Source organism: Microcebus murinus, chromosome 1, assembly GCF_040939455.1.
Source record: "Microcebus murinus isolate Inina chromosome 1, M.murinus_Inina_mat1.0, whole genome shotgun sequence".
Lineage (NCBI taxonomy): Eukaryota > Metazoa > Chordata > Mammalia > Primates > Cheirogaleidae > Microcebus > Microcebus murinus.
This window is the reverse complement of record NC_134104.1, coordinates 116,339,115-116,365,206: the sequence shown is the minus strand read 5'-3', so window position 1 is coordinate 116,365,206 and position 26,092 is coordinate 116,339,115. Positions and strand designations below refer to the sequence as shown.

General features: G+C 44.4%; 1 protein-coding gene across 1 annotated transcript in view; it reads left to right on the top strand.

Moving 5' to 3' along the window:
• The window catches only part of CLSTN2 (calsyntenin 2), a 590,942-nt gene that overhangs the window by 504,926 nt on the left and 59,924 nt on the right, over positions 1 to 26,092 (top strand). Inside the window, exon 8 of the mRNA XM_012762292.2 lies at positions 6,123 to 6,244. Within this exon, the coding sequence (XP_012617746.1) occupies positions 6,123 to 6,244 (122 nt within the window). The remainder of the gene's footprint in view (positions 1 to 6,122; positions 6,245 to 26,092) is intronic.

Genomic DNA, 26,092 nt, shown 5'->3' with positions numbered 1-26,092 from the left:
GTGCTTAGAACAGTGTCTGGCACACAGGAATTGTGATCTCTGTTAGCTATTACTAATCTAAACAGTTTCTCACATCTCTAAAAATAATTTTATAAAAGCATTATTGTGTTTCCCACTTTAAGGATAAGAAAACATCCCTGAGAGGTTAAGTAACTTGTCACAAGTAGTTATACAACTAGTAAGTACCATAACTGGAATGTCAGCTTAGATCTAACTACATCCAAATCTTTTGCCACTAGACCCACGTGTGCCGAGCATGCACACACACACAAATATCCTGAGATCTTATGCCAATTTGACAACACTGTCTTTAATTATAATTCCACAATTTCCCATTCCAAATACTTCTTTCGTTAAAATATCCCAAATGAATAACAACCACAGAGATGTAGCAGTAAAAAGACAATGCAGAAGAATGTCTGACCTGCTGTCAGACGGCCAAAGTTCATGTCTCAGCTGACCACTTCTTAAGGTGTGAACTTTGAGGAGTCGCTAACTCCTCTCTCTGAGCCTCAGTCTCCCCATATGTAAAAGGGAGGAAATAAACATGAAGTAAAGGATGAGTCATTTAGCAGCACCAGATGTATTATCAGTGCTCCATTCATTTACTTGATGTTGTTATTATCATTACTTCTGGTTTTATTCTCATTATGCTGCTACAGTAACGCCCACATTCCCTGTTCCAACTGATCTTTACACTAAGTGTTCATGTATTTTTAGGGTGTAGAAACTGAGTCAGGGTTGCCTGCCTTTCCCCTAGTCATATGACAAGTCTGTATAGGAGCCAATGCCAACAATAGGTTTTTCTCTGGGATCTTCATGCAGGAAGCACCCCCAGACCTGCAGAGGTGGCGCTGAGGTTTAGCAGTGGGTTCGGTGCCAAGCCCATGCAGTGCCTGGTGGGGCGAGGAGCAGATGGGAAGCAATATGGAAGGTTGAGTGACTGGCCCAAGATAAAATTGCAGATTCCTGAGAAAAATAGGGCCGGACCTAGACCCTCTGACTCCGTGTTCCAGGCCCACGCTATTGCACCAGTGGTTCTTCTTAGAACAAACTAGCACACTGGCAAAAATGTGCAGAAGCCGAGGCCCCATCCCAGCTCAATAGATCAGAACTTGAGGGGGCCCTGTTGGGCGGCCATGGCTGAACCCTCTGGATTAGCCAGGGATGCCTCACTGTCATCCCAGCACTCCCCCAAATAGGCAGTCAGCACCCCTAAGTGGGCAGGACCTGGTACTGTTCAGCTTTGGCTCTTGTATGAAATGTTTTACAATTTACCTCAAGACTGACACAGAGGAGGTGGGAAGATTTTTCTCTAACTTCTCTGACTTAAAAAAAAAAAACAAAAACCTATAAATACCTCATCCTAAATTTTGAGAAAATCAGAAATAAATTAAAGCTTGATTAGAGTTTTTATATCAGAAATTTTTTAAGTGATTAAAGCAACATATGTTTATAGCAGAAACATGAAAAACACAGAAAAGTATAAAAGAGAATACATAAGTTTATGTATTCTCTTTGATACTAAAATCCTCACACTTGGGGAGATATTTTCTGATAACATTTAGTACATTTCTTACAATGTTATTTTTACTTCTATGTATATGTAGAATGTCCTAATAATTTTCAATCTATTTTTATAATACCCATGACACTATTATGTTATCAGTTTCCTTTATATAATATTTTACATAATGTTATATCCAGATCATTTCTCCATGTGATAAAATATTTTTAGAAAATATGAATTATATGACAGTTTAAAACTCTGCCATGTGGATTTATCATACTTCATTTAACTTGCTCTTTTTTTGTTAAATATTTAGATTGTCTCCTCTGAAATGCAAATATAATGAGTATTCTGGACATTTCTGATTATTTGCTGACCAGGAGTTGAATTACAGATTCAGAGAATATGTGTCAAGGAAGCTATTGGTGTGAATTGTCAAATTGCCCTTCATGAAGATTGCACTAATTTCTGTCCAGTGTGCTAAGTAAAACTTACTAACGGCGGCCCATTATGAAGTAATTTATAAACAGTTGGACAACAGAATTGATTAGTCAGCAAAGGCTAATTGCAAAACAGAGAGAGAGAGAGAAAACCACCAACAAAAAAACTCGAAATGGCTAACTCTCTTTCATCATGGTTTTGCCTCACATCATTGTCCAGTAGTCCTAGATGGGTCTGGAGTGTGGGGAAGCTCACTTTACCCAGACATTCAGAGACTAAGGATTCTTGCATTATTCATTGCTTCCATTTACAATCACAGAACAGAAAGAATAGATTGGAACACGAAAGGTTTTTATTGACCAGGACAGAAGGCGTCATGTTTCACTTCTAATCATACTCCATTTCCCTGAACTTGGCCATGTTGCCCCACCTCACCATGGGGGAGGCTGTGAAATGAGTTTAGAAGCAAAGAATGTGTCTAGGAGCAAAGAAAACACATAATGGTGTCTTCCCAACAAGCATATTGCATGGGCACTCGTGCCCTCTCTGACCCCTCTTTGTTGGTCCTTACCTCTCCATTCCCCATGGGAGCAATGCTCTCTCCAGTCACCTTTCAGGATTCTTCCTCATCCCCTTCCCTATCTCAGTAATCCTCTCCTGCTCACATTGGCCCTTTCTACTTTCTATCTCTGAGCTTAATGACTGATAAGTGCCCACATACAGTGCTATCCACTCACTTACAGAGCTTTCCAAGAGAGAAGCCAACTGTCCAGCAATCACCAGGTGAGAGAGGCAGAAATGTCAGCTTGGTAGAAAGTGCTAAGATGGTCTTCTTCGTGACTGCTAGAAAGGAAGGCATACTCCCACACTTCCAGAGGTGCCCAGAAAACCACTTAAAAGGATCGAGGTTGTCTTCTGTAGAGAGGAGTGGGAATTTCACTCTCTGCTGCCAGCTGGCTGAGCTGTAAACACTCTTGAGTCTGCTCTAGGCTGGTGTCAGAGCAGAGCCCAGGAGAACCCTGGGAAAGTTTGACTTATAACCCCAGGAGTTTAGAGTACATGAAAGCTGAGGCACGATTCTTGCCTAGGGTGTCTGAAGTCTGGAGCTGCCTCAAGGGGAGGGTGAGGAGAGAGGGGCAGTGAGAACAGGTTCCTATTATGATTGGGCAGAACACAGGTGTTCTTGTTCTTGTGGGCCAAATGGGCATCCACAACTGTGCAAAGCTAGAGCTCAGAGGGCTGCATGCCAGGAGGAGGGATCCCAGCCACAGGGGCAGATGTGTGTGCAGGAGGGGATTAGAGAGAGAGGGCAGGGGCTGAGGAGAAGTCATGAAAAGTAAGCTGGGAAGAGCATCTTTCAGAGCAGGAATGGAGAGGCAAGGGCCAACAAAGGTGAGATGGGGACAAGCACACATGTCCCAGTCATCAGGAGAGGGTCCATGTCACCTACTATATCAATTCCTACATAAAGATTCATGGTATGGCCATCATTATTGGGGGTGTGGTAGGTAAGGGAGACAACATAGAGACTTATGCAGAGCCTCTCCAAAAACCAACCCATGCACCAGTGACGGAGCCATATATAGACACCTGCCACCAGAGAGGACTTTCAATATCCATGTGAAAATGAAAAATTCCACCAGCTTTTTAAAGAGACTTTACACTTCCCTTCTGCTCAGCTGCCTTTGCCTACCTCTGATCATGATTGGAGCTAAGAGGAATTTGGGGGATGAGAATATGGAACAAGAACAATGAAAGACATCACCCCATCCTTCCCCTGTTGTTGGTTGCCAAGCCGTGGATAAAACTGATGGGAGGAGGGGGGAATATCTTTTAACTGGATGAGAGATTGATGTCTGATTTGGATTGAACCCTTCAAGACTATTCTAATATCTGAGAGTGATCAGAAGGCTTCAGGATTTTCCAAAGATATGAACAAAGAGAAAGGAAGAAAGCTTCATTAAAGAATACCTAGGGACAGGAAAAGAAATGAAGTTGATTCCTGAGCAAATCACATCACCAACACATTGGATAAGCCATGTCCCCTGGCATGTGCGTTGACACCAGGAATCCAGAAGTGGGGGCAGAGGGAGGGAGAAACCTCCTAGGCCAGAAGATGTTCCAGCAGAGTGAGTGAGGTCTGCTCTTTCATTCCTCTAGTTCCTCCTCCTCACCCCAACCTCTCCTGACTCCAAAGCAAAGTAAAGGCAAAAATTCTTTCTTTATGTATGTCCTAACAGTTACCAACAGAAACTACAGAAAATCAGTTATGCAGTGAGGAGGAGGACAAGAAATACGTAGTAAAATCCCCATAACCGGGCCAGGAGGGTTTGGTGACCCAGAGGCTGAGTGGTCACCCAGACGTTGGCCCAGGCCAGTCCCGCCACACTTGGCACCTCACCACTCCCTTTCCCGCCGTCCTTTGGTTATGATCTCAAGAATGGTGATGCTTTCCTGAAAACGGCTTCTAACTCTGCTTTGTCTTGTCGTCATGGTCACGTGGCAGCGTAATAGTCCTTATAATAAGTAACAGTTATCGAGCATCTGTTCTGGGCAGATGCTTTCCACACAGTCCCTCATTGTATCAATTAAGATGCTTTCGGCTACAAAGAATGGGAAGTCCAGATCAAACTGACATCAGATAACCGAAAACTGGAAATAATAAAGAGAATGTGGGTTTCTTGTAACTGAAAACGTCCAGGGCTATGATGGCTCAAAGTTATCATCAAGGTAGATTGCAAGGCCTGGCCCTTGTTGCTGCAGCCTCTCAGATCTGTGCCTAGACGTGCACCCACTTTTGTTAGCAAATACAGATGGAGCAGCTCAAACTTCCCAATTATATAAGACAATTTTCTGCGGGAAAGAGAGTGTCTTTTCTGTTTGCTTTCTGCTAAAAGAAAAATGGGTTCTTTCCCAGAAGCTGTCAGAGAAGTGCCATATCATTGGCCTGAATTGCATTGCATCACTTGCCCATTCCTCACTGAAGCCCTGGGACGGCGGGAAGGGGAGTGGTGAGGTGCCAGGAAAAGGCCCACACTGCTGACCGCAGGGATGGGCCCCGAACCAGCCACCATGGCGGCAGGGGGACTGCGTGAGCCTGTTGGCCAGGAGCAAACAGGGCCCACCCTAGGAGTGGAATTGTGTTGATTCCTCTCACCCAAACTTCATAGGCAAGATTTGTGCAGGATATATAGAAATCAATCACAGTTTCCTATTCTTACAGCACATTAGGATAATCCAGCGCCCTTTTAATGACATAGTTAAGGAAACTAAGGCTCTCCCAACACCACCCAAAGATACAGCTCCACTCAAAGTCTCTCAGTATCTAGAGCCCATGTTCTTTCCACTACACACGATCACCTGCTCATTCACCCAACATTTATGAAGCATCTTCTTCCTGGTAGGTCTCTGTGTGTGCTATCATGTAGTAAAATGTGAGTTCTCTAAGTACCAGTCAAAACACAGGTCATCTTCTTCCAATCAGTAGTGTCCTGTGGCTACAGGCATCATGGCTGGGATCCAAGCAAGAAAGGAAGTTTTCATATCAGGGGAAGAAAAGTTCCCATTGATTGTCTGTATGGGGAGGGGAATTCATTCACTGCTTCGGAGAGTCACGGAACTATGTCTAATGCTGGAAAATCAATCTGCCCCCTCCTCCCAGCAGCTAAAAGTGAGGCAGCTGCTCTTAATATAGATTAGGCAGAGACAGGAGGCGTGCTCTGTGGCCACTGCTGTCAAGTCTGATGAATAAAATAAAAACCCAGAACTTGAGGAGAAACCACCGTGTTCAAGGAGTGGCTCATGTGATGGGCAGAGAGCCCCCTCAACCCTCCCAGAAGCATTTGTAACCAAAAATAAAGAGCTTGTTATCCTAAGTAATTTTTACCCTGGGTCTGATGCAGTATCTGACTGTAGGTTAGGTTGGTATTTAAAGCTCCAATGGCTTCTCAGCAAAAGTTTTGTTGTGGGTTTTCCTGAGTCTTCCTCTCCCATTTCAGTGAGCTCCACCATGTATGTTCTAATCTAGAACAATCACAGTTGTAAATGAGAAGACGGGAATGCACGTTCCTTTGTCCTTTCAGCTGTGCTGGGTGATGTAGCAGCAAGACTCCTCTGGTGGAGACTGACACAGGGATTCTATCACTCCCCAAATCCTCATTCTGCTTTTCAGAAATGAACCGGCATCACTATGCCCTGTACGTGCACAACTGCCGCCTCGTCTTCCTCTTGCGGAAGGACTTCGACCAGGCTGATACCTTCCGGCCCGCAGAGTTCCACTGGAAGCTGGACCAGGTATGGCACTGCCCTCACCCTGCCCCACTCACGCCTTTGCAGCGAGGGTCGGTTTGATCCAGACGTGATGGCAGTGGGGAGGGACCCCAAGGTTTTAGCCACTTGCTGGTTTTTGGAAAAATCAGCTGAGGGAGATACACAGCGTCTTAAAATCTGGATGGAAACTGCCTCCTTAAAGCCAGTAGGGAGCAGGGAGGACCACATTTCCCTGCTGGGATACTGCGGGTCAGTGGACCTGTCCGTGCGCATCTTGTCCATCTGACCCAAGTTGAGCTCGTGGAAGCTGGTTCTCCTGCTCCCCAGGCCCCGCCTGTGATGTTTGCTAGCATGTCTTTACATCATGAATGCTCCACATCTCTCCTTTGGTGCTCTGCTAGCCCCTCTGGGTGACAAAGGCTGAGAACGGGGACCTGCGGACTTTGAAGTAAGCAGGGACACAGCGCATTGTGAGCAGTGCGTGCTCTTTTTTGAAGTGGAAAAATTTGTGACTCACTCCAGAACCTCATGACTTTCCATCACAAGGGCCACTGCGTCATACTTGTCAATGGCAAAGCAAGTGTCTGGCTTGAATCCAAAGCTTTGCAGGGTCTGTTTCCGAGCGCTGGCCAGCATTGAGATGGCAAAGGTGGCACCCGCCTGTCTGGGTGGCTGTGCCTCTAGGGCGTGTCTGTGCAGCAAGCCTAGAGTTGGCCTTCACTTAGGTTTGAAAGGGACCAGGGGATAATTTTTAAAAAGGGTTTTTAAATTATCAAGAGGGAGAATGGCAGCAGTCAGAGAAAGGGATTGAAGAGTCGATGCTGATTAATGAAGTAGATGATGCCTGTTCTATGCCCTTTCCTGCCTGGGGCCCCAGCATCTCATTTCGTTTTTTTTCCTGGGTCAAGCACTCCTGGGGCCCTTGGTTTTCTTTTCTTCCTCTAAAGTCCACTGTGTGTACTACCTGCCTCACCTTGCCGGGGGCTGATTGTTTCATAATCCTTTCTCTTCTCCCTCCTTGTCGCTGGTCTATACCCTACGATCCTCTCCCTATGTAGCACCTAAGTCCCAGCCCCCAGGGGCTGACCTCAGAGTGCTCCTGAGAAACATTCCCGGAGGAACTAATACCCATTGAGATGGGAATGATCGCTGCCCCATTTCATCCCCACAGAAGTACACACATGCTCTTTAAAACAAAGATTCATCAACCCTGGGGGTCTCTCTACGGCAGAACTCCAGGCAACGTGACAAGATTAAGGATGCTGGGCTGATGCAAAAGATGTTTTGGGGGAACCCAGTGGCAACTGCCTAATCCGCTGCCAGTAAATCTCATCCTGCTGGATTCCAGGATTCTAAAACTCTGGCATCTGGATTAGTATATCTTCCTCTGAGTTAGGAGTTCTGGATCTCACAGGAATTGTGAAACCTTGGTATTGTTTATTTTATTTCTCGGCAACCTCTCAGCTATGTCCTAACGTGCCATATGGCTTTTATGGGATGTTTTAAAATGTACAACACAAATTTAAGTGAATTAAAATAAATTCCATATTGTGAGAGGTTTTAAAATAAGAGCATGGCTATACTGGTCGAGATAATTATAGATACCCTGTGGCATTTTCTAAGATGGGATTGAGAAGCACTGATACAGCAAGTGAAGTCATGGGGTTGGAAATTAAAAATAGATAAAGAAGGAATTCTGGCTCTATAGAGTAAAGATATAGTGAATGTAGCATTTCTGAAATCTGTTCATGAAGTGGTGAATTTAAGGAAGGGCTGAGATTCACTGAACACCTTCCAAACTACTCTGATCTCATTGACTACCATTTACTGATGCCTGCTCTGAGCCAGGCTTGCTGTGTGTGGGAGACCACTCTCTCTCATCTCTGCCAGTCCTTCCCAGTGGGTAAAATGAGGCAGGAGACTGAGGTCCATGGCTTGCTCAGGGTCACACAGCAAACCATGGCTAGATCTGCCCTTTCTATTATACCATGCTGTCTCTTTGATGAGTTTGCTAATTTACACTTTAAAATTTTAATTTTTTAAAATTTAGAGATCAGAATTATCACTGAAACGCAAAATGTTCATAGTCTTGATGAAATCCTATCAAATTCTCAAATCTCTACTCTGGTCAAGGTCTGTCTTCTTCTTGTCTTCTTTCTGCCCAGACTACTGTAACAAAATACCACAGGTTGGGTGGCTTAAATGAAAGAAATTTGCTTTCTCACAATTAAGGAGGTTGGGAAGTCCAAGATCAAGGTGCCCATCGATTCAGTTCCTAATGAGAGGTCCCTTCCCGGCTCTGGGAGGGCCTCTGCCTCACCGTTCCTCTTGTTCCTCTCATGGCAGAGAGCCCGAGCTCTGGAGTCCAGTCTCCTTGTAAGGAACCAGCCCTATCGAATTAGTGCCTCACCCTTGTGTCCTCAGTTAACCTTAATTACTTCTTAAAGATCCTATTTCCAAATATATTGGGATTAGGATTTCAAAATATGAATTTGGTGGTGGGGGAGACACAATTTAGTCCATAGCATTCCTCTACTAAAGAAACAAATGTAAAGATTTGAAGACAGCCTACTGACGATCCAATCCCCAGCTCACCTGGACAGCTGCCCTTCCTCTGAAAGGAGCCCTAGAGAGTAGAGTGTAGGAAACCGAGACAACACCCAAACTAGCAATGCAGTGCTGTATATAGACCAGCCCACAGATCCCTTTCTTCTCGCTCAGCTTCCTGCATAGACAGAATCTTCCCAGAAGTGTCTTGGGTGTAAGTCACTTGATGCCCAGAATGTGCATACATGATAGAGTCTCCTCCCTGGAAAGCCTTCCTGGACCACACCCCTGGGGGACTCACCGCTCGCCTCTACTCCCAGACTCCACGCAGAACTCCATCCCAGGACTAACAGCACCACAATCATCCATTTGCACTGCCCACCTGCTCACTTGTGCTGGGCTTGGGGGAGCAGGACAGGGTCTTGCTCACCTCCAGCTCTTCCCTGTGTGTTACAGGCCTGAGCACAAGGCTGGGGCCTGGTAAATGTCTGCATGATGGTGAATGGATGTCGACGTCAAAAGAAGGGAGAGTTGAAGTGCGGGAAGGGAGGAAGAGCAAGGGAGAGAGGAAAGGAGAGAGGGAAAAACTCAATCTTTTAAAACCTTCTGGTGATTAACTGATCTTTTGATTCATTTGATTGAGCATTTAAAAATTCTTAAATGTTGCCATTTTTAACTCTCTGAATCGCAAATGTTATTCATCTTTGATTTTGATATCTTATTTCAAGATCTTACTAGATTTACCACCTTTTTTTTTTTTTTTTCCGCCATCTGTAACTTACAGAACTTTCTGGCTTTGGCCAGCAAGGACTCAGCCAGTCTCATGTATTGTGTGGATTTAAACTCCTGGCCCACCTTGAGAATTCCAGAGCATAATATCTGTGCTAATGCCTGATGAGGGCTCATTTATTTTTTTTATCCAGCAGTTTTTTCTTGACACAAACTGTGTGCTAGGCTCTGTGCTGATCAGGTGGGTCGGCAGCTAAAATAGGAGTCTCTGCTCTCTAGAGTTTCCATGATAGTGAGTAAGACAAACACATAAATAGTTTACAATCTCATGCGATATGTACAAAGTGGAAGTCAGGGGGCCAGCTCAGGGGGGTCTGTGAGAGCCCACCTGGGGACACCTGTCGTGGTGCTGGGGATAAAAGCCTGGGAGAGCACCTGGCAGAGGAACACGTGGCTGGAGCGTGGAGTGCTCCGCACTGCAGGGCCAGGCAGCCGCCCTGGCAGAGCAGCGAGGAGGCCGTTGTCAGAGAATGTGAGCTCTGAGGGTGGCAGGGCACAAGCATGGGGCGGGGGCACAAGACTTTGGCAGGCACTAGGAGCCAAGTGTGGAGGAAGAGGTGGAAATCAAATCCCACGTGGCTTCTTACAATACGGTATTGAGTTGGTTCTTTATCCCCAAAGGAATGAGCCACAGCTGAAGCATCTGTTACTCAGCACAAGATTGACAGTTGTAAAGGTAGGCAAATGTGAAGAATGCTAGTAGGACAGCCACCGAATTTATCAAGTTTAAGCAAATACGGCCCAGGCCAGGTCATTGGATGGGGCTGGTGGCAAGGGCTGTGTTAGAGCCAGGGTCTCCCCGTCTTCTGCCTCTACAGCCAGGCCGGAACCCCAACCCAGACAGGTATGTTTGAATAGCCATCTCCTCACAGCATTGAAACCAGTCGAGAGGTGCAGGATGGTTCCCTCATAGCCCTTCGGGAATGCCCAGGGAGCAAGGCGTTTCCAGAGGCACCGGGTGCTTTTGTCAGCCCGGCTGCTCTGCCCCACACTTCGGCAGGCCTTGGCCAAGGTGATGGACAGCCAGGTAAATCCATTACCAGGCAGCTCCAGGAGATGCCTCTGACGATCCAGTGCATCTCACTAAAGGGATCATAATGATGAGGAGAACGCCTTTTTGTCTTTTTAATGGGATTTTTACTTAGGATCTGCTGATACAAATCCCTCGAGCCTGCAGTGAGTCACGTGCAAACCCAGACAAGAGCAGAGGCGACTGCCCAGCTGCCAACACACACAGGAAAGTTTACTAATTTGCTGCTCCTCCCGGCTTTAATATCATTTGGGCATGGTTGACTCAGTGTCACAAATTCTAATGATCTTCCCTTCGAACCTGTCGGTGCTTGGAGGGGAATCTGCTGATGCTTTACTCTGTGCTCCCATTATGGGAAGATACAGCTTGAGTGACAGCCTTAATCGACCAGCAAGAGCACAGATGCCCCCAGCTCATATGAGGAAAATAAATGCATCTCTGATAAAGTGCAACAAGCACAAGATATGAGAGTCAAGTTCATTCAGTTGGTCAATTGTCCTCTCTGTGCCAGAACTTGTGATGGGCACCGGGGAGAGAGAAAGGAAGGGCATAGCTCTACCCTGGGAAGCTCAGGGCCCTGCCCCTTTATACCCAGTTTATGCACCCTGGGGACCATTCTCCTGCAAGAACAAGCTCTAACAATTGCGGGTGGGAAGAAGCAGCAAGAATGAGTAAAGATACCTGGCTGGGTGAAGCCAGATACCTGACTGGGTGAATTAAAGATTTAGCTGCAAAAAACATTAAAATAAAGTAAAAAATAAAGATTCAGCCATCACACAGCTCTAGACCATACAAGATTCCATGCCTGGTGCTGCACTTCCAATTGTTCAAAAGTTGGAAACCAGATCTCCATGTAAAATATACTAATTTTTAACATTTTCTCTTTTTTTGGTACATTTTCTCATTTAAAAAAAGATATCATCAGGCCAGAAAACATTCTCCAGTCCACTTTTACCCTCTGGTCACTAGTTTGAGACAACTGTTTTAAAAAAAAAAAACCAACCTATTATTTTGACATAAGAAAATTACATAATAACATGTCCATTTGAGAAGTTTGGTTTTTCTTAAAAGAGACCCACTTGTCTTTTGTAAAAGGAGCATTCTCCATTCTCCTTGCCCCACCCCCATAAAGAATGCTGGATTCCCTATATGGGGGAGCTTGTCAGGTCCCCAGTAGCCCCTCACCACACCCAGGGGGTCCACTGGTGTCGATAGTGGCATTCCTTTCTCTAACACAAAGGAGAGAGCAAGCCACGGGCCCACGTTCCCCAGAGCCAGGATTTGAGCACATTTGTCTTGGGCCACAGGCTTTGCCTGTCAAATCCATTCTACTTGCACAGAATTCTAAAGCTCCTGGAAGAAACTAAAAGTGAATAAACCCTTTATTCTTGGTGAGGAAAGAGTGTTAGAATGATGCAGAGTCAGTTTACTTGCATCTGCTCGTTCAGCCACACGGAGAGTCAAATAGGTTAGTTCAATCATTATTATAGCCAAAGTGCCAAGGAGTTAATTGGAGAATGGTCAGTGCAGTTCAGACTGGTCATCCTAATGAGCAAAATAATTGGGCATTGTCAGCACTCTAATTCTGCTGTTAAAGACTAACTCTTGGATGCGTTGGCCATGTTTCTTCCAGTGCCGCAATACTACCCTGCTCGGCATCCCTGCCTGTAACCTGCCTTCAGGAAGGCCTGATTCCTGTAAGAGCAGATGTCCTAAACAGAGGGGGAGGAATGTCCAGAACCTCTTTGTTCTCTCTTTCAGGCAGAATCTCAAATGACTTTTTCCAAAATGCCATCTTACAGGGTTACTCTGGGTAAATAATGTATGTGGTATCCATGACCCTCACTTGGATGTGCAAAGAAAACTGATATTCTTTATTTCTCCCTAATATATATAGATAGGCTCCCTAACAAGCCCCCAGTCCTCTTGGAGCCCCTCTCCCTGCCTCTTTCTATCTCCAAGAGAGCTTCTAAACATTTGGGGAGATGTGGCTTCCATGGCTGCGTGGCGTTGGCAGAGCAGGGCTCTCAGACCCACCGGGGATGCTCTAGGTCTTCCTGGGTCAGAACTGCGTGGTAGCTGGATCATCTGCTTCTGGAAAGGTGGCTGCTGACACGCTTGGCCCATTCATTCTGCTTCCTTTGAGAGAGGTGCCGACCTGCTGGCACCCGGCTCTGCAGCCTGTGTACCTGAGCTGCTTCTGCAGTTGGAAGCCCCTTTTGCAGCAGTCCTTCGTCATGCCCCGGGTCCCAGCTGCGTGTCTGCCCTGATTACCTCTATGGCATGCTGCCCCACCTGGCACCTCTGGGTCCCCTGTTAGCCGCTGTGGCAGACAGAATAATGACTCGCAAAGATGTCCACTTCCTAATTCCGGAAATCTGTGAATATGTTGGCATATATGGCAAAAAAAAGGTTTTTGCATATGTGACTAAGTTAAGGATCTTGAGATAGAGAGGTTATTCTGTATTTTCTTTTTTTTTTTTTAATTTCACAGTATTATAGGGGTACAAACATTTTGGTTACATGAATTGCTTTTGTACAGTTTGAGTCAAAGTTATAAGTGTGTCCATTACCCATATAGTGTGCATCGTACCTGTTAGGTGTGAATTTACCCATCCCCTCCCTGCCCTCAGCCTGCTTGATTGCTGTTGAACTTTACTACCATATGTGCAAGATGAGTATTGATCTATAAGCTTCAGTTTAGCAGTGAGTACATGTGGGTTTTGTTCTTCCATTCTTTTGTTTCTTCGTATGAGCCCAGTGTGATGGCAGGTGTCCTTGTAAGCAGGGAGGGAAGGCTTATGCTAGAGGAGAGGCAGAGATGGAAGTGGAGGTCAGAGTGATGTAAGGCCACCAGCCAAGGAACGCAGCCCGAATCTGGCACCTGGAGAAGGGAAGGAGAAGACAGATCCTTTGGTACAGCCTCCAGAAGAGATGCGGCCCTGCTAGCACCCCGATGTTAGTCCAGTGAAACTCGGCTCAGACTTCTGACCTCCAAAACTGCAAGATAATAAATCTGTGCTGCTTTAAGCCACAAAGTTTGTGGGATTGTTGCAGCAGCAATAGGAAACTAACACATCACTCATGAGCCTTGGGGAGCTGCCTCAGGCTCATAAATCAAGCCACCTCTCATCTCCCCACACCTTACTGAGGTGACCTTGGGCCAGCGTTTCTGAGCAGACACGTGGACTCTCTGCACGCCAGTGTGTGGCTCCTCCGCCCCAGGTCTCCAGAGAGCCCTCCCCCTGGCGCGTGGGCCCTGGGAGGGCGGGAGAAAGAGGCTCCGCCTCGTGTCTCGTTGGCTGCTTGCTCCTGACTTGTCACCAGGCCGGCTGCTTCACAAGCCTTGGGACTAGGATTCCCAAGGGGCAGAGTTCGGCCTTTCCTTCTTCTCTAAGCCATGTTCTTCTAGCCTAAGCTGCCTAGTCTCCTCACCTACCATGAAATGTGGAAAAGGAAACTTTTGTTTTTAAAGAAGAAACTCTGAGTCCTCTGGGCATGGCTCTGTAAATGCTAACCAAACAGAAAATTCTCTTTTTCTTGACAGAGCCTCACCTGGAAGCTTAAAGTTGACAAAGTTGATATGAGGATTAGATTTTCTAAACAATACCTGCCCTTTCCCTGAAGCACAGAAACCCAGCTCAGCCCGCTAGTCCCTTGTGCAGTGCACCCGCTGCACCACTGTGCCTTTCTGCTGTCTGCCCCAGGGCCGCCTCCTAGGCAGTGGGAGCCTGCTTGGCTCCAGTGAGCGCAGTCCAGAAGTGCGGCAGTGTTATCACCCTTGGGAGCACCTTTCACCCCAAAAGGGTGCAAGAGCAGCCAGTCTCAAAGATGAGGAGCAGTTCTGGGCAACACCCTCACTTTCTCAGGGGTCCCAGTGGAGAGAAGCTCCCACTGCACCCAGTGATGACCTTCACAATGCTGCCTTGGATTGCCGGTTCCTCCTTCCCTGCCTTACTCTCTACACTTCATCTCTCCTTCTCCCCAGAATCACTTTCCAAATGAACTGTCCACTCTAGCTCACCCCTGCAGCACAGGTAAAACTGCAGATCTGTAACGGGTAGTTAACAAATAGGGACTGCCATGATTACTGGCAAGAAAGAGACTTCTGCAGAGTTCCAGAGGCCAAACCATGACTAACAGAAGGAAGTCATCGGGAGACCAAAGTGAAATGAATAAAAGGAAAGGAGTTTAACAAAGTGCAGATCAGTGTTGCCAAATGTTGGTGGAGTTTATTGCATACCTAACAAAAGTAAAATCTGATAATTAGATAATTCCATTTGTGTCTTATTGTGAGCATACTCTCCGCAAACCCACTGAGAGTTTCCATAGCTTTATTTAGCAGTGCATCCTGAGCCATTTGCTTGAAAAGCTGATTTCTCAGGGTTTTCTCAGATTTTCATTCTTATTCAAAGGATTTTCTTCTATTTTTCTTCTGAAGAGCCTGCACTAAAGGAGAATCCAAACTCTCAGTGAATGCAGAGCTGTGGGGACGTCATTCTTTTCCCTGCTGCAATATCACTGACTCCTCCTGATTTCGAATCACTGACTCCTCCTGATTTCGAATCCCGGCTGGAACTCTGAGGCTACACAACTGCTAAATCTCAACAAATCAAAGATACTAATTATTCTATGTCTTTCTCCTTCTGCTGGCAGACCTGGCTCTCTCTCTCTGGTCTCTCTTCCCCTAACAAGCACCTGCTCAGCAATTCCTTTCGCTCCTGTGAAATCATTATTTGCGTTTTAGCCAGTACATCTGCCCAGAGGCGACGAATGCATGTTTTCAGTAGATAATCCCTAAAGTATATTTAAAATCAGTGTTAAAAAGAAGGAAATAATGTCAACATTAAAAAGATTGTCATTTTACTGTTAAAAAGAAAGAAAGAATGTTAACACAATTAAAATGCTTAGGAAATCAAATAACCTATTCAATAATAAATGAAGTTGCTCAAAATTTCATGAAGTGGTCCCAATGGAAGCAGCATGAGCTCAGTCACCACACTGGCTGTGTCCTGCTCCTGTCTTTCTAGTATTCTCCAGGGATTGGTGGTAGTAGGAGGGGAGGGAGACGCCTCCTTGGAATGGAAGCCAAATGTTTGCTTTCTTTATATGAAAGATAGTTTACTCTACCATGTCCACACTATGGAAAGTGGATTGACTCACCTTAGTGAATCAATCAATATGATATCATTCAATATGATATCAATCAATCAATCAATATGCAATCAATCAATATGCAAGATGACAAGAATAAGCCAATACTCCCAGTGTTTAGAACCTAAGTGTTTAGAACTGGGCGTGGATGTCCATCCAGAAACAGATTCCAAGTTCAGCCCCTCAGGAATCATGTTTTAGAAATTGGCAAAATTGACTCTCACTATAAAATGGCCAATTCCAATGCTAATCTCCCTTCCTTAGGAGACATGATACAAAAACACTAACCACTGCAAAGTCCTTGTGCAGTGAGAAGGAGACTTGGAACCAGCATTACTGAAGTTCTTACTTTGTTGCTGGGTACTTCTTGAAAATTCTAACAAAAATCTTACAGCTTGGGCATAGCACCCAGGTTAGTGATGAAGAACAAGAGACATAGCGAGGTACTTTCCACATCTGTCATCTGAGAAGTACAAGAACCTTGTAGATGACCTCAAAACATGCATACTCCAAGAGGGTTAAAGGCATCATTCTTGACATGGGGGAATTTACAACCTTAGTGAATATACAAGGTGACAAGAATATGCCAATATCCCCAGTGTTCAGAACCTAAGTGTTTAGAACTGGGCATGGATGTCTATCCAGAAACAGATTCCAAGCTCAGCTCATCAGGAATCATGTTTTAGCATATTTCGAAACAAAGATCAGCTTGCTCGAGAGGCAAGGTGCTGAGAGGCCCACTCATCCCATAAAACAGGAGAAGACACTGGAGCTGACTTCCCAGGGAAGACCAGTCCTTTGAGGAAGTCTTAAAAAGCAATAACCCTGGAGGTCCAGCAGTGAGATTAATTTGCCCTACCATCCCTACTTACTCCCAATCTCCTACGAGTCATTTGTTTCCATCCTTAATGTCTAAACATGCAAATATTGCTGCACTTACTGCTCGTTAGTTTAACTAAAGGAAGTGCCCTTTAATTATGCCTCTAAATAATGAACCTCCTCCATCACCTTGACAATCAGTGCATATTTAGAAGGAAGGAAGGCCTCATTATGAAGCAGCTACTGCGTTCGTTGGTTACTTAAACAAGGGTAGCTTTCTTTAGGCAACAGAAATGGGAGTCAAAAGACAAACCTTGTGATTATACTAATTCCTTGTGGCCTTAGGTGCAAGAATAGCAGAGTTAGCCACTAACATATTACATGTGAGAGGAAAGAAGGAAACTAGCATTTTTGGAGAGGCTATTGTGTGACAATCCCTAAACTCTTGATTTACAAATGTTAGGTTTAAGCTATATGGTTACTTCTGAACTTAAATCTTAATTCCATTCCACTAAAATTGAGGCTCCAAAAGATTAAGTAATTTGCCTAAGGTATTGGACCGAGTCCATCCTTCTCCAAAGCCCATGTTGTTTCCATTATGTTCTTGTCTTGTTGAGAAGATTTACATAGCTGGGTAGAACTGCATATCCACCAAGTCTCCACTGTATTTCTTCCTTTGTTGATCTTAGCAGAAACTCACAGAAATAGTTTGCTGCCATACAATTCCCATGGCACAGACACACTGGGCAATGCTATCTGGGAACCTGCCTGCATGGCTCAGAAGAATAAAACACAATGTGTCATAGGCAGGTAAATCATTTCCACCATCTGAGTAGCTAATTACCTATTCGTCTTTCAAGACCATACTCAAGGGTCACATCCTTGATATGGACTCTCCTATTACCCCCTGTCCAATGAGAATTGACCTTACCTTTGTGGTGGGAAGCAGGACAGACTCATCTGAATGAAGTCAAGAGACAGTGCAATGACAAAGGAAGTCCTTCATGTAAAAAGGAAATATCAAAATGAAAAACAGATCCACAGGAAGGTAAGAAGAGCGCTGGAAATGGTAAGTATACAGGTTAATATAAAAGACTATCCTTCCTTAATTTCTCTAAATGACCATGACTGTTACATGCAAGGATTATAAGAGTGTATGGTGGGGCATAGCATGTATGTGGATGTAAAAGAACAATAGAACAAAAGAAAGAAGTTCTTTAAACTGATGCAAGGTTCTTAAATTTTATGTCAGGTGTTACAATGTTAACTTTAAAAATACTGTCATAAGTTAAAGATGCATATTCAGAAAGGCCTGCTTGAGGTTAGAGACCAGCAGGCTAAAAGACTACTCAGGCAAAAAAAAAATCATGCTCAGGTTGTTGCCGGTTTCTTGAAGCAGACAGACAAAGGGCAACAGTGGTGACATTGGCAAAGAACTGGTCCTGATGCATGAGCCACAGCTAGGAAGGGAGAAACGGGACCTGGAATTTCTAAACAACACTGCAAGAAAGAGCTCTAGAGGTGCCAGGATTGATGAGGAAGAACCCTATCTCAACTTCAAACCATGAATTGGCAGTTAGGCACACTATCTAAGAATTTAGGGTTGCTTAGTTGCATAAAACAGGATTCCAGAGAACCTAGAGAGAAAATTCTGAGGTTTGGATCTCGGAAAGTAAGCAAGAGCACCAATGGATGTAAGCTTAAGGGATTTAAGAGTGACCTAGGAGTGTGGAATTTGTTGCTTCAGGGATTCACACAGTGACATCAACCTTGTCTCAAGGTGGACCCCTGCTAAGGCCCCAAAAGGGCTAGAGGACTACCTGGGATGGAGTGGGTATCCTTTTTTCCCTTTAGAAACAGAAGGATTGCTCACTGTTCAAATTGTTTATGTTGGTCATGGAAGTGAATAGAGTGAAGAGATATGCAAAAGTAATGGTTTTAGCCACAAATTAAAAGTTTGAAGGGGAAATTATAAGTAATATTCATGAATTGAGTAGGGTATCCACAAAGATCTCAGAAATTGTCGCTCATTTGCTCCAAGAGTCTCCCATGTTTTCTTTGGAAATCACTTTGGATCCTCATGTCTTACCTCCAGGTCTTTTGGCCATTTTGCCATCAAGAGCCAAACTAGCTTCTGAGAACAGCCCAGCAGAGGCTCTCCAGTCAATTTCCTTATAGTCTTCTAAGCGAATTAAAGGTACAACCACAGTATGGCCTTCTCTCCTCTTTCCCATTGGGAACTAGATGGCATTCATTCCAACAGTGTCATCTCCAGTGTCCAAAGATGAAGACAGGGAACAGTGCTAGAACAATTCCTCTGTCTGACCCCAGGAATGCACACACCTGTCTTCTCTTCAGCAGGTAGTGACTTCCCATGTATGCGTGGGAAAGAGAGAGCTCTCCCTCTCCCGATAGGAAAGTCTAACATCCGCCTCCTAACATCGCATGAAATGTTAGATACTGAGTGCCCCTTGTCCTGCTGTTTAGGCTGCCCTGGGAACTGAGAGCTTGGTAGTAGCCTTATCATGGGGTCTGCTCCTGTTAAAAGGGCCACATACATTTCCATCAAACACAACCTTATCAAAAGGTTTTATTACAGTCACAAATACAGGGGACAATGAGGCTATCAGTATTTAGACACAAAGCAAAGAAAGATGCATACCTATTATCTAAACTCAAATAAAAGGTGAGCTGATAATTTGGTTATAAATGTGAATTGGGATTTCAATTACTTGAAGATTTTATCAGCTATCATCCATTTATCTTTTCCATCTGTAAACATATGAAAAAATGAGCCTTTTAAGCTGAGAGCAAAAATATACCTCCTGGCTTATTCCAGAATACTAAAACTACACCTCTGCCATATCTAGCAAAAATATGTCACATTGGGAACCAAAAGAAGAAGAAAAAAAGCATTCTTTAGTGGGGCTGAGTACAGGGGAAGGCTGTGTCTACACTCTGCCCCGTGAAGTGACACAGCCAGTCGCTTACTCACCAACAAACTTTGGTCAAAATCAAATTTCAAAGTGAACAAACTTATATTTCAAGGACAAATATTCATTAAAGAGCAGTGAAAGGCATGCAACTTTAGAATCTCTGACACCCGAGTTTGCAGCTCAGCTCTGTCCCTTATTGTCAGTGTGACCTTGGGTGAGTGGCTTCATCTCTCTGAGACTTGGTATCCTCATCTGTAAAATGAGGGCAATTATAAACACCTCAGAGGTGGTTATGAGGATTTAATGGCATAATGAATGTAAAGCAGGGTTAATGAGGTAGCGATAGCAGAACATTTAACCCATTTGGAAGTGTTTTGTTGGGCTAGCACAGTCATACACACATGCATAGATGGATGGATGGATGATGAGCAGCTACTCCATACCAGGCACTGATTTGGTGGGAACAGGGCATAGAGTGGCAAACAGAACTATGACAAATGCCAGGTACCTACTTTCCTTATTCATACTGTAGTCTTAAAATATCATTTGCACTAAAAGATACCAAGGTTTCTTAAAGAAATAGCTGATTCTGGGTTGGGGGCAAAAAAATGAAAAAAAAATGAGCCTAGGTTCAGTTGCCTATTTGCAGGAAATACTGGGACAGAGGAACATTTTGAACTGCACATGAGTACACAAATAACAAAAAGACTGGGACTCTCTATTGGTCAAATGTCCTGGGTTCTTCAAAAGTTAAATTGTAAAAAAAAAAAAAAAAAAAAAAGCAAATGATGAAGGGGTAATCTGTAGATTTAAAAAGACTTAAGGAACATAAGTTTTTTAATGGGCGAAACTGAACAATAGTTGCTAGGAATGCAGATGTAAGTGATAAAACTGCAGTGAAGTAAAGACTGTAAAAGCCAGCAAATTGGTATTAACAGATCAACACCTAAGTGGACATATAGGAATAACATTTATCGGGTGTCGGGCAGGTGGGAGGGGGGAGGAAGGGATGGGTATATACAAACACAACGAGTGAGATGTGCAACGTTTAGGGGATGGACACGATTGAAGCTCTGACTCGAGAGGGAAGGGGGATATGGGCAATATACATAACCTTAACATTTGTACCCCCATAATACACTAAAATGAAAATTTTAAAAAGCCAGGACACTGGATACTCTTGGGAGGAGGGGAGTGGTTGCTGTTGGGGTGGGACCCGGAGGTGACTTTTTTACAGCTGTCCTGTTCTTGACCTGGGCGTGGCTGCACGATGTTCACTCCACAGTGGGTCCTTAAGTTCTGCACTTGTCTTGTGTGGCTCTCTACCTCTTGCTTTTCAATAAAAGGGAACTTAACCGGAAGAAGCAGCAAGTGCTGAGGGCCACTGTGTGCTGGAGACTTTGCCAGGTGCTGGGGCAACAAATGACGCTTGATTCTAGCCATGAGACTTAGAGTTTAGTGGGTAAAAAAGGTAACTAGAATGCCACGATTGGTGCTGGAAGAAGGGGAATACAGAAGAGGGGCTGGAAAGGGTCCCCTGGCCCATGCCTGGGGGCGGTGGAAGGTTTGGACTGAGCAGCAGAGAAAGGACATAACTTTTGAACATGTACCACACCACACCCTGGCCCATTCTAAAGCTTTGGGGATGAAATTGACCCTGTCTTGGCTCTTTGGAGGATGCAGGGAGGTGAACTGTTCATGGGCTGGACACCTTGTTATACATTTGCACATCTTCACCTCAATGTCTCAGTTAATTCCTGCAGGCATCATGACGCCCTCACCCAGGTATGAGGTAATGGTGGCTTGGAGAGGTTTAAAAACAACTGGCCTTTGATCAACTGGCCAGAAAATAGGAAAGCTGACATTCGAACCAAGTTGGCACTCTTTTGACAGGGAAGTACTAGGTCTGGGGTCCCTGACAGGTACAGGTGGTTAGTCTACAGGAGTGGACAGCCCAGGCCAGGAGTTGAAAAGCACAAATCATAAAATTTTTAAAAAATCATTTTTATCAAGTAAACTAGCAAAGTCAATTTTTATTTTTGTTTTTGTTTTAATGAGAACACCAAGTATTGGCAAGGGTGCATTCCAAATATGCTGCTAGAGGCAAGTGCAAATTGGCACAGGCTTGCCAGGGGGCCCCCTGAGGCCTGCAGTCCCATTCCCAAGTGACAGGTGAGGCTTCACATTCAAATGCCCCCAGAAGAGGAAGGACAGTTTGTACATGTGGTGTACCTGGAGAAAATATAAAGCCTCAGGAGGACAGAGGAAAGTATGCAGAAGCGAGAACATTGGTTCTGAGCAGAAAACTTCAGTTCGAATCTCACCAGGGCTATCCCCTAGCAGCAGATGTTACTTAGGGATATTATTTACCACGCCTTCATGTATATAGTGGGCTATCTGGGCATTAGATATATAGATAAAGCACCCAATTCATGCCAGAGGATCACTAAGTTGCATGGTTTCATCATTGTCTTTATTTTTACCTTGTTTTACCCCATACTGGAGATCAGAGTCTTGGTTTAACCAGTTCCAATCTGTCCTGTAGGGTTCTAGAATCCAGGGATTTATGGAAATAAAGAGGCTATACCCTCTGGTGTGTTTGGTTGTAAATGGTAGCCTGGCTTAGTGGTTAAGTGTACAGATTCTGGAACCTAACTTCATGGGGTCGAATCCCAGCTCTGCCACTGCTAGCTGTGTGGCCTTGGGAAAGTTAGCTAAGTTCACTAGGCCTCCATTTCCCCACCTGTAAAATGGCACTCACTCCATAGGGCTGGGAGGATTAAATGTGTTAATGTAGCCTGTTGCACCTGCTACAGCTTTCTGAGTCCAGGTTTTCCGCATTAAGGAGTTGGTGGGGAACCTCCCCTCAGGTGTCCAACAGAGTGGTCCCTGCTATGATGTCTGGAGTCTTCCCTGAGCATCAGGGCTGCTCCCACCTCATGATGACTGCTCTGGGGCAGGATTTCCTGCTTTGAGATCCTTGTTACCCCTGCATAGCTGCTGACCTTTGCCTAAGCATTGATTCAGTGCAGTCTAAAGTCATTAAAGGTTTAACTCCTCCTTCCAAGACTCTGCTTCCTTCTACTGCCCAGCCTAGTATGCTGGGGGGCATGACAGCCTCTGTCTCTATCCAGATCCTTGGGGGCTCTGCTCAGTGGACCCTATGGCTCTGCAGCCATCATTCTTCTCTGTTCCCTCACCTCCATGGAGATGGGAGGGGGCTTTGACATCTCCTTATGATGGAAGGATCCCTTCCTGCTGGAGTCGGGGCTGAACACGGAGGCTCCCAGTGCCTCCATGCTAGACGCTCGTCCCCAGAAGCAGCAGTTACTGGGCCACACTGTATTCCATTTGTGACCCAGAGTAGGAGCATCCCATGGACTCTCATTCCAAAAGACTGAGGCCGAGCCACAGAGAAGGCTGCCATCCTTGCTGCCATCTGCCCAGGGCCAGTTCAGAATGTGGGACATTCCCCTAGGGCTATGTTCCAGGCAGGCTCAAAAGCAGGATTCTGTGACTTCCCACCTTTCAGTCATGGGCAGTCTGCTCACCAGGTAGTGTCGTGGCTGAACATTGACACCATCATCTGCTCAGTAAGCAGGGGACAGCCCCTACACCTCACGAGGTCCCGCAGCCTCGCCTGCCCAGCTGAGATGTCCAAAACGGGCTCGCATGTGGCCAGGCTGCGTGCATTCATGTGAATGGCCAGTTGAAAAAGCCGAGCCAGTGAGACTTCCTCACTGCACTTACTACTCCGTGGTGGTCCATTTCTGCATTTCATCTAAGAATAGCTTATCTAGAGGGAGAGGGGCAGGACATTGAACGCCTGTTCATTTAATAACATTTTAGCAGTCTTAACTCCCTACAAGTCTTTGTTTCTAACACACTCAAGGCTTTTTATAGGTGCAGTAAAGCACAACTGGTCATTTAAAATCTTGGAAAACATACTTTACATCACAGAGTCAAGTGTTAATTTGTCTTTCCATGTCTCTGTGTGTCTAGCCAGTCTGGCGCCCCTCCAGCCTTCTCTCTGCTCTGCTGCCTCGAACTGATGATCTTTCTAAACACATCAACACCGCCTTGCCTGGACATGTCCCTGGTCCCCTGCTTCACCCTCACCCTGGATCTGCTGGTTGTGGTTCACATACTACTGGTGGTGCAGGAAAGCTAATCACAGCTAACACGTAATGCACACTTAAACGTTTCAACAGAAGCAGTTCATTTAATTTGGAGGATGTTAATATGTCAGCAATGACATTTGGGGAGAGATATTAGAAATATATAAATGGACTTTTAAAAATTTTAATAATGAACCATTTATTTTAATGCATATGAGAAAAAGCACAACTTGTACATTACAACATGATTTCACAACCATGAAATTATATAAAATTATTTTGTCAGTTTATTTAAGTAAAAGTGAGTATTTTTTTTTTTTTTGGAAGAGGATCATCTTTTTTTTATTTCAATAGATTTAGGGGATACAAGTGTTTTTTGTTGCATGGATGAATTGTATAATGCTTAAGAAAAGTGAGTTGGTTTAAAAAATATTAAGAAAATGATAGTAGATGAGATATGTAAATGTCCTCATTTGCTTAACAAATACTTCCGTTGAGGGTCCACTACCTGGCACTCTAGAGCCTGAGAATATAATAGTGAACAAAGTAGACAAAATTCCTGGACCTCCAAAAGATTTGAACAAGCCCTTTAAGAAAGAAGTTATCCAAATGGCCAGTAAATACATGAAAAAGTGCTCAATTTTATTAGACATTAGAAAAATGCAAAATTTAAATCACACTGAGCTATAGTAAATGCCCACCAGAGCTATAGTAAATGCCCACCAGAATAGATTTTTAAAAAAGGTTAAGGAATAAAAAAAAATGCATTACCAAGTACAGAGCATCTATAAGTCTTGTATATTGCTTGTGCAAATGGTACAGCCTCTTTGGAAAACTATTTGGCAGTATCTACTAAAGTGGACCTAGCAATTCCATTCCTAGCCATCTACCCAGAAGAAACACATGCATATGTTCACTAAAAGACATGCACAATATTTAGGAAATGAATAGGTCTTGGAAAATGATTATTAAATGAGCTAAAACCTACCAATTCTGGAACATCCTACAAGAGGCAAATAAGACATTATCTATGTCCTTGAGGAGAGTAGATTTCTGTCATTGAACGCACTTTTTCTGAGTGTGTACTGTGTTCTGGATTTTATGCCAGGCACTGGAAATATAGGACTAAGTCAAAAGGTGAGGTGAGGCCCTCACCCTCTCGGGAAAACGCAGTCACTCACCTCAGACTCCAGTAAACGTAGGCCTTTTGCACTTGCTTAAGGAAATGTGATTGAATAAATATCAATATGAGTAACACTGGTTTACATTCTATTAGTGTCCAGGTAAATGTGTAGTATCACTCCATGAGAGGAGGAACCTTGCCTGTAGTATTTCCTGCTGTATCACCCAGAACAAGAGTTGTGTCTGGCTCACAGTAGGGGCTCAGAAATGTATGCTGACTGGCTGGCGGCTAAACGGATAGATGGATTCATGGATGGGTGGATGGGTACATGAATGGAAATGAATATATACGGGAAGAGCTCAGGAGTCTGCAGTTAAACTTCCCTCACAGGAGGCAGGGGAATCCCACCTAAGGAATATTCCACAAACAGTCTAACAAACCTTCCTCTTCTCCACCAAGGACACTCACCAGAAGTTTGAATTGTTAGAATCAACCATGGACTTTTTAAAACTTCAGACATAGATTAATATTTCAGGAAAACAAGGTTCTACTTTATAACCAAGACCTCTGATTTAATCAACAAAGAAAAAAAAAGAAGAAGAAGTCTGGGCACATTATTGCCTCGCTCATGTTTTGTTTTGCCATTGCGTTGCGAGCTGGGTTTACCTCTTTGGCCTTTAATTATTCCATTCTCTCACATGGCTTTATCTCTGACACTTTGGGATGAAAATGTGATTTGCCATTCAGAGGTTTCAGCAAAAAATCACATTTAAGTCAGCAAACTGAGAGCCTGATAAAGTAACAGAGTGTCGGGGTGAGGCTTTGAAAGGATGTCTTTAAAGTATTTTTAATTAAATCTGTGTTATTATTTAGGACGGTGAAGAATCATTTACATGCATTACAGGGTTTGTTTGGAAGCTCAGTCGTGCTGTTCTTATAGCTGTAGCATTAGTCATGCAACCTGAGGGCAATGTGACAAGTTTGCTTTTTCAGTCAAATATTTTGTGAACAGCACCTACTGTGTATACCTATTATGCTTTATATTAGGTATTAAGCTAGGTTCTATGGGGAGTCACAAAAAAACACTTGGCATAGCTCCCACTCTATCATGTCAGGGGCTGGATAACATTCCCAGGCCATAACATAACAGAAGAGAGAAGAAGAGTGTCAAAGGGATGAACATTATTCAGCTTCTCTGTGCAGGATCTGCTCTAGGTGCTTTGCCTGCAGTTTTTGTTTTTGTTTTGTTTTATTGTTGTTGCTGTGTAAGATACAGTCTCACCCTGTTGTCCAGGCTAGAGTGCAGTGGCATCATCACAGCTCACTGCAACTTCAAACTCCTGGGTTCAAGTGACA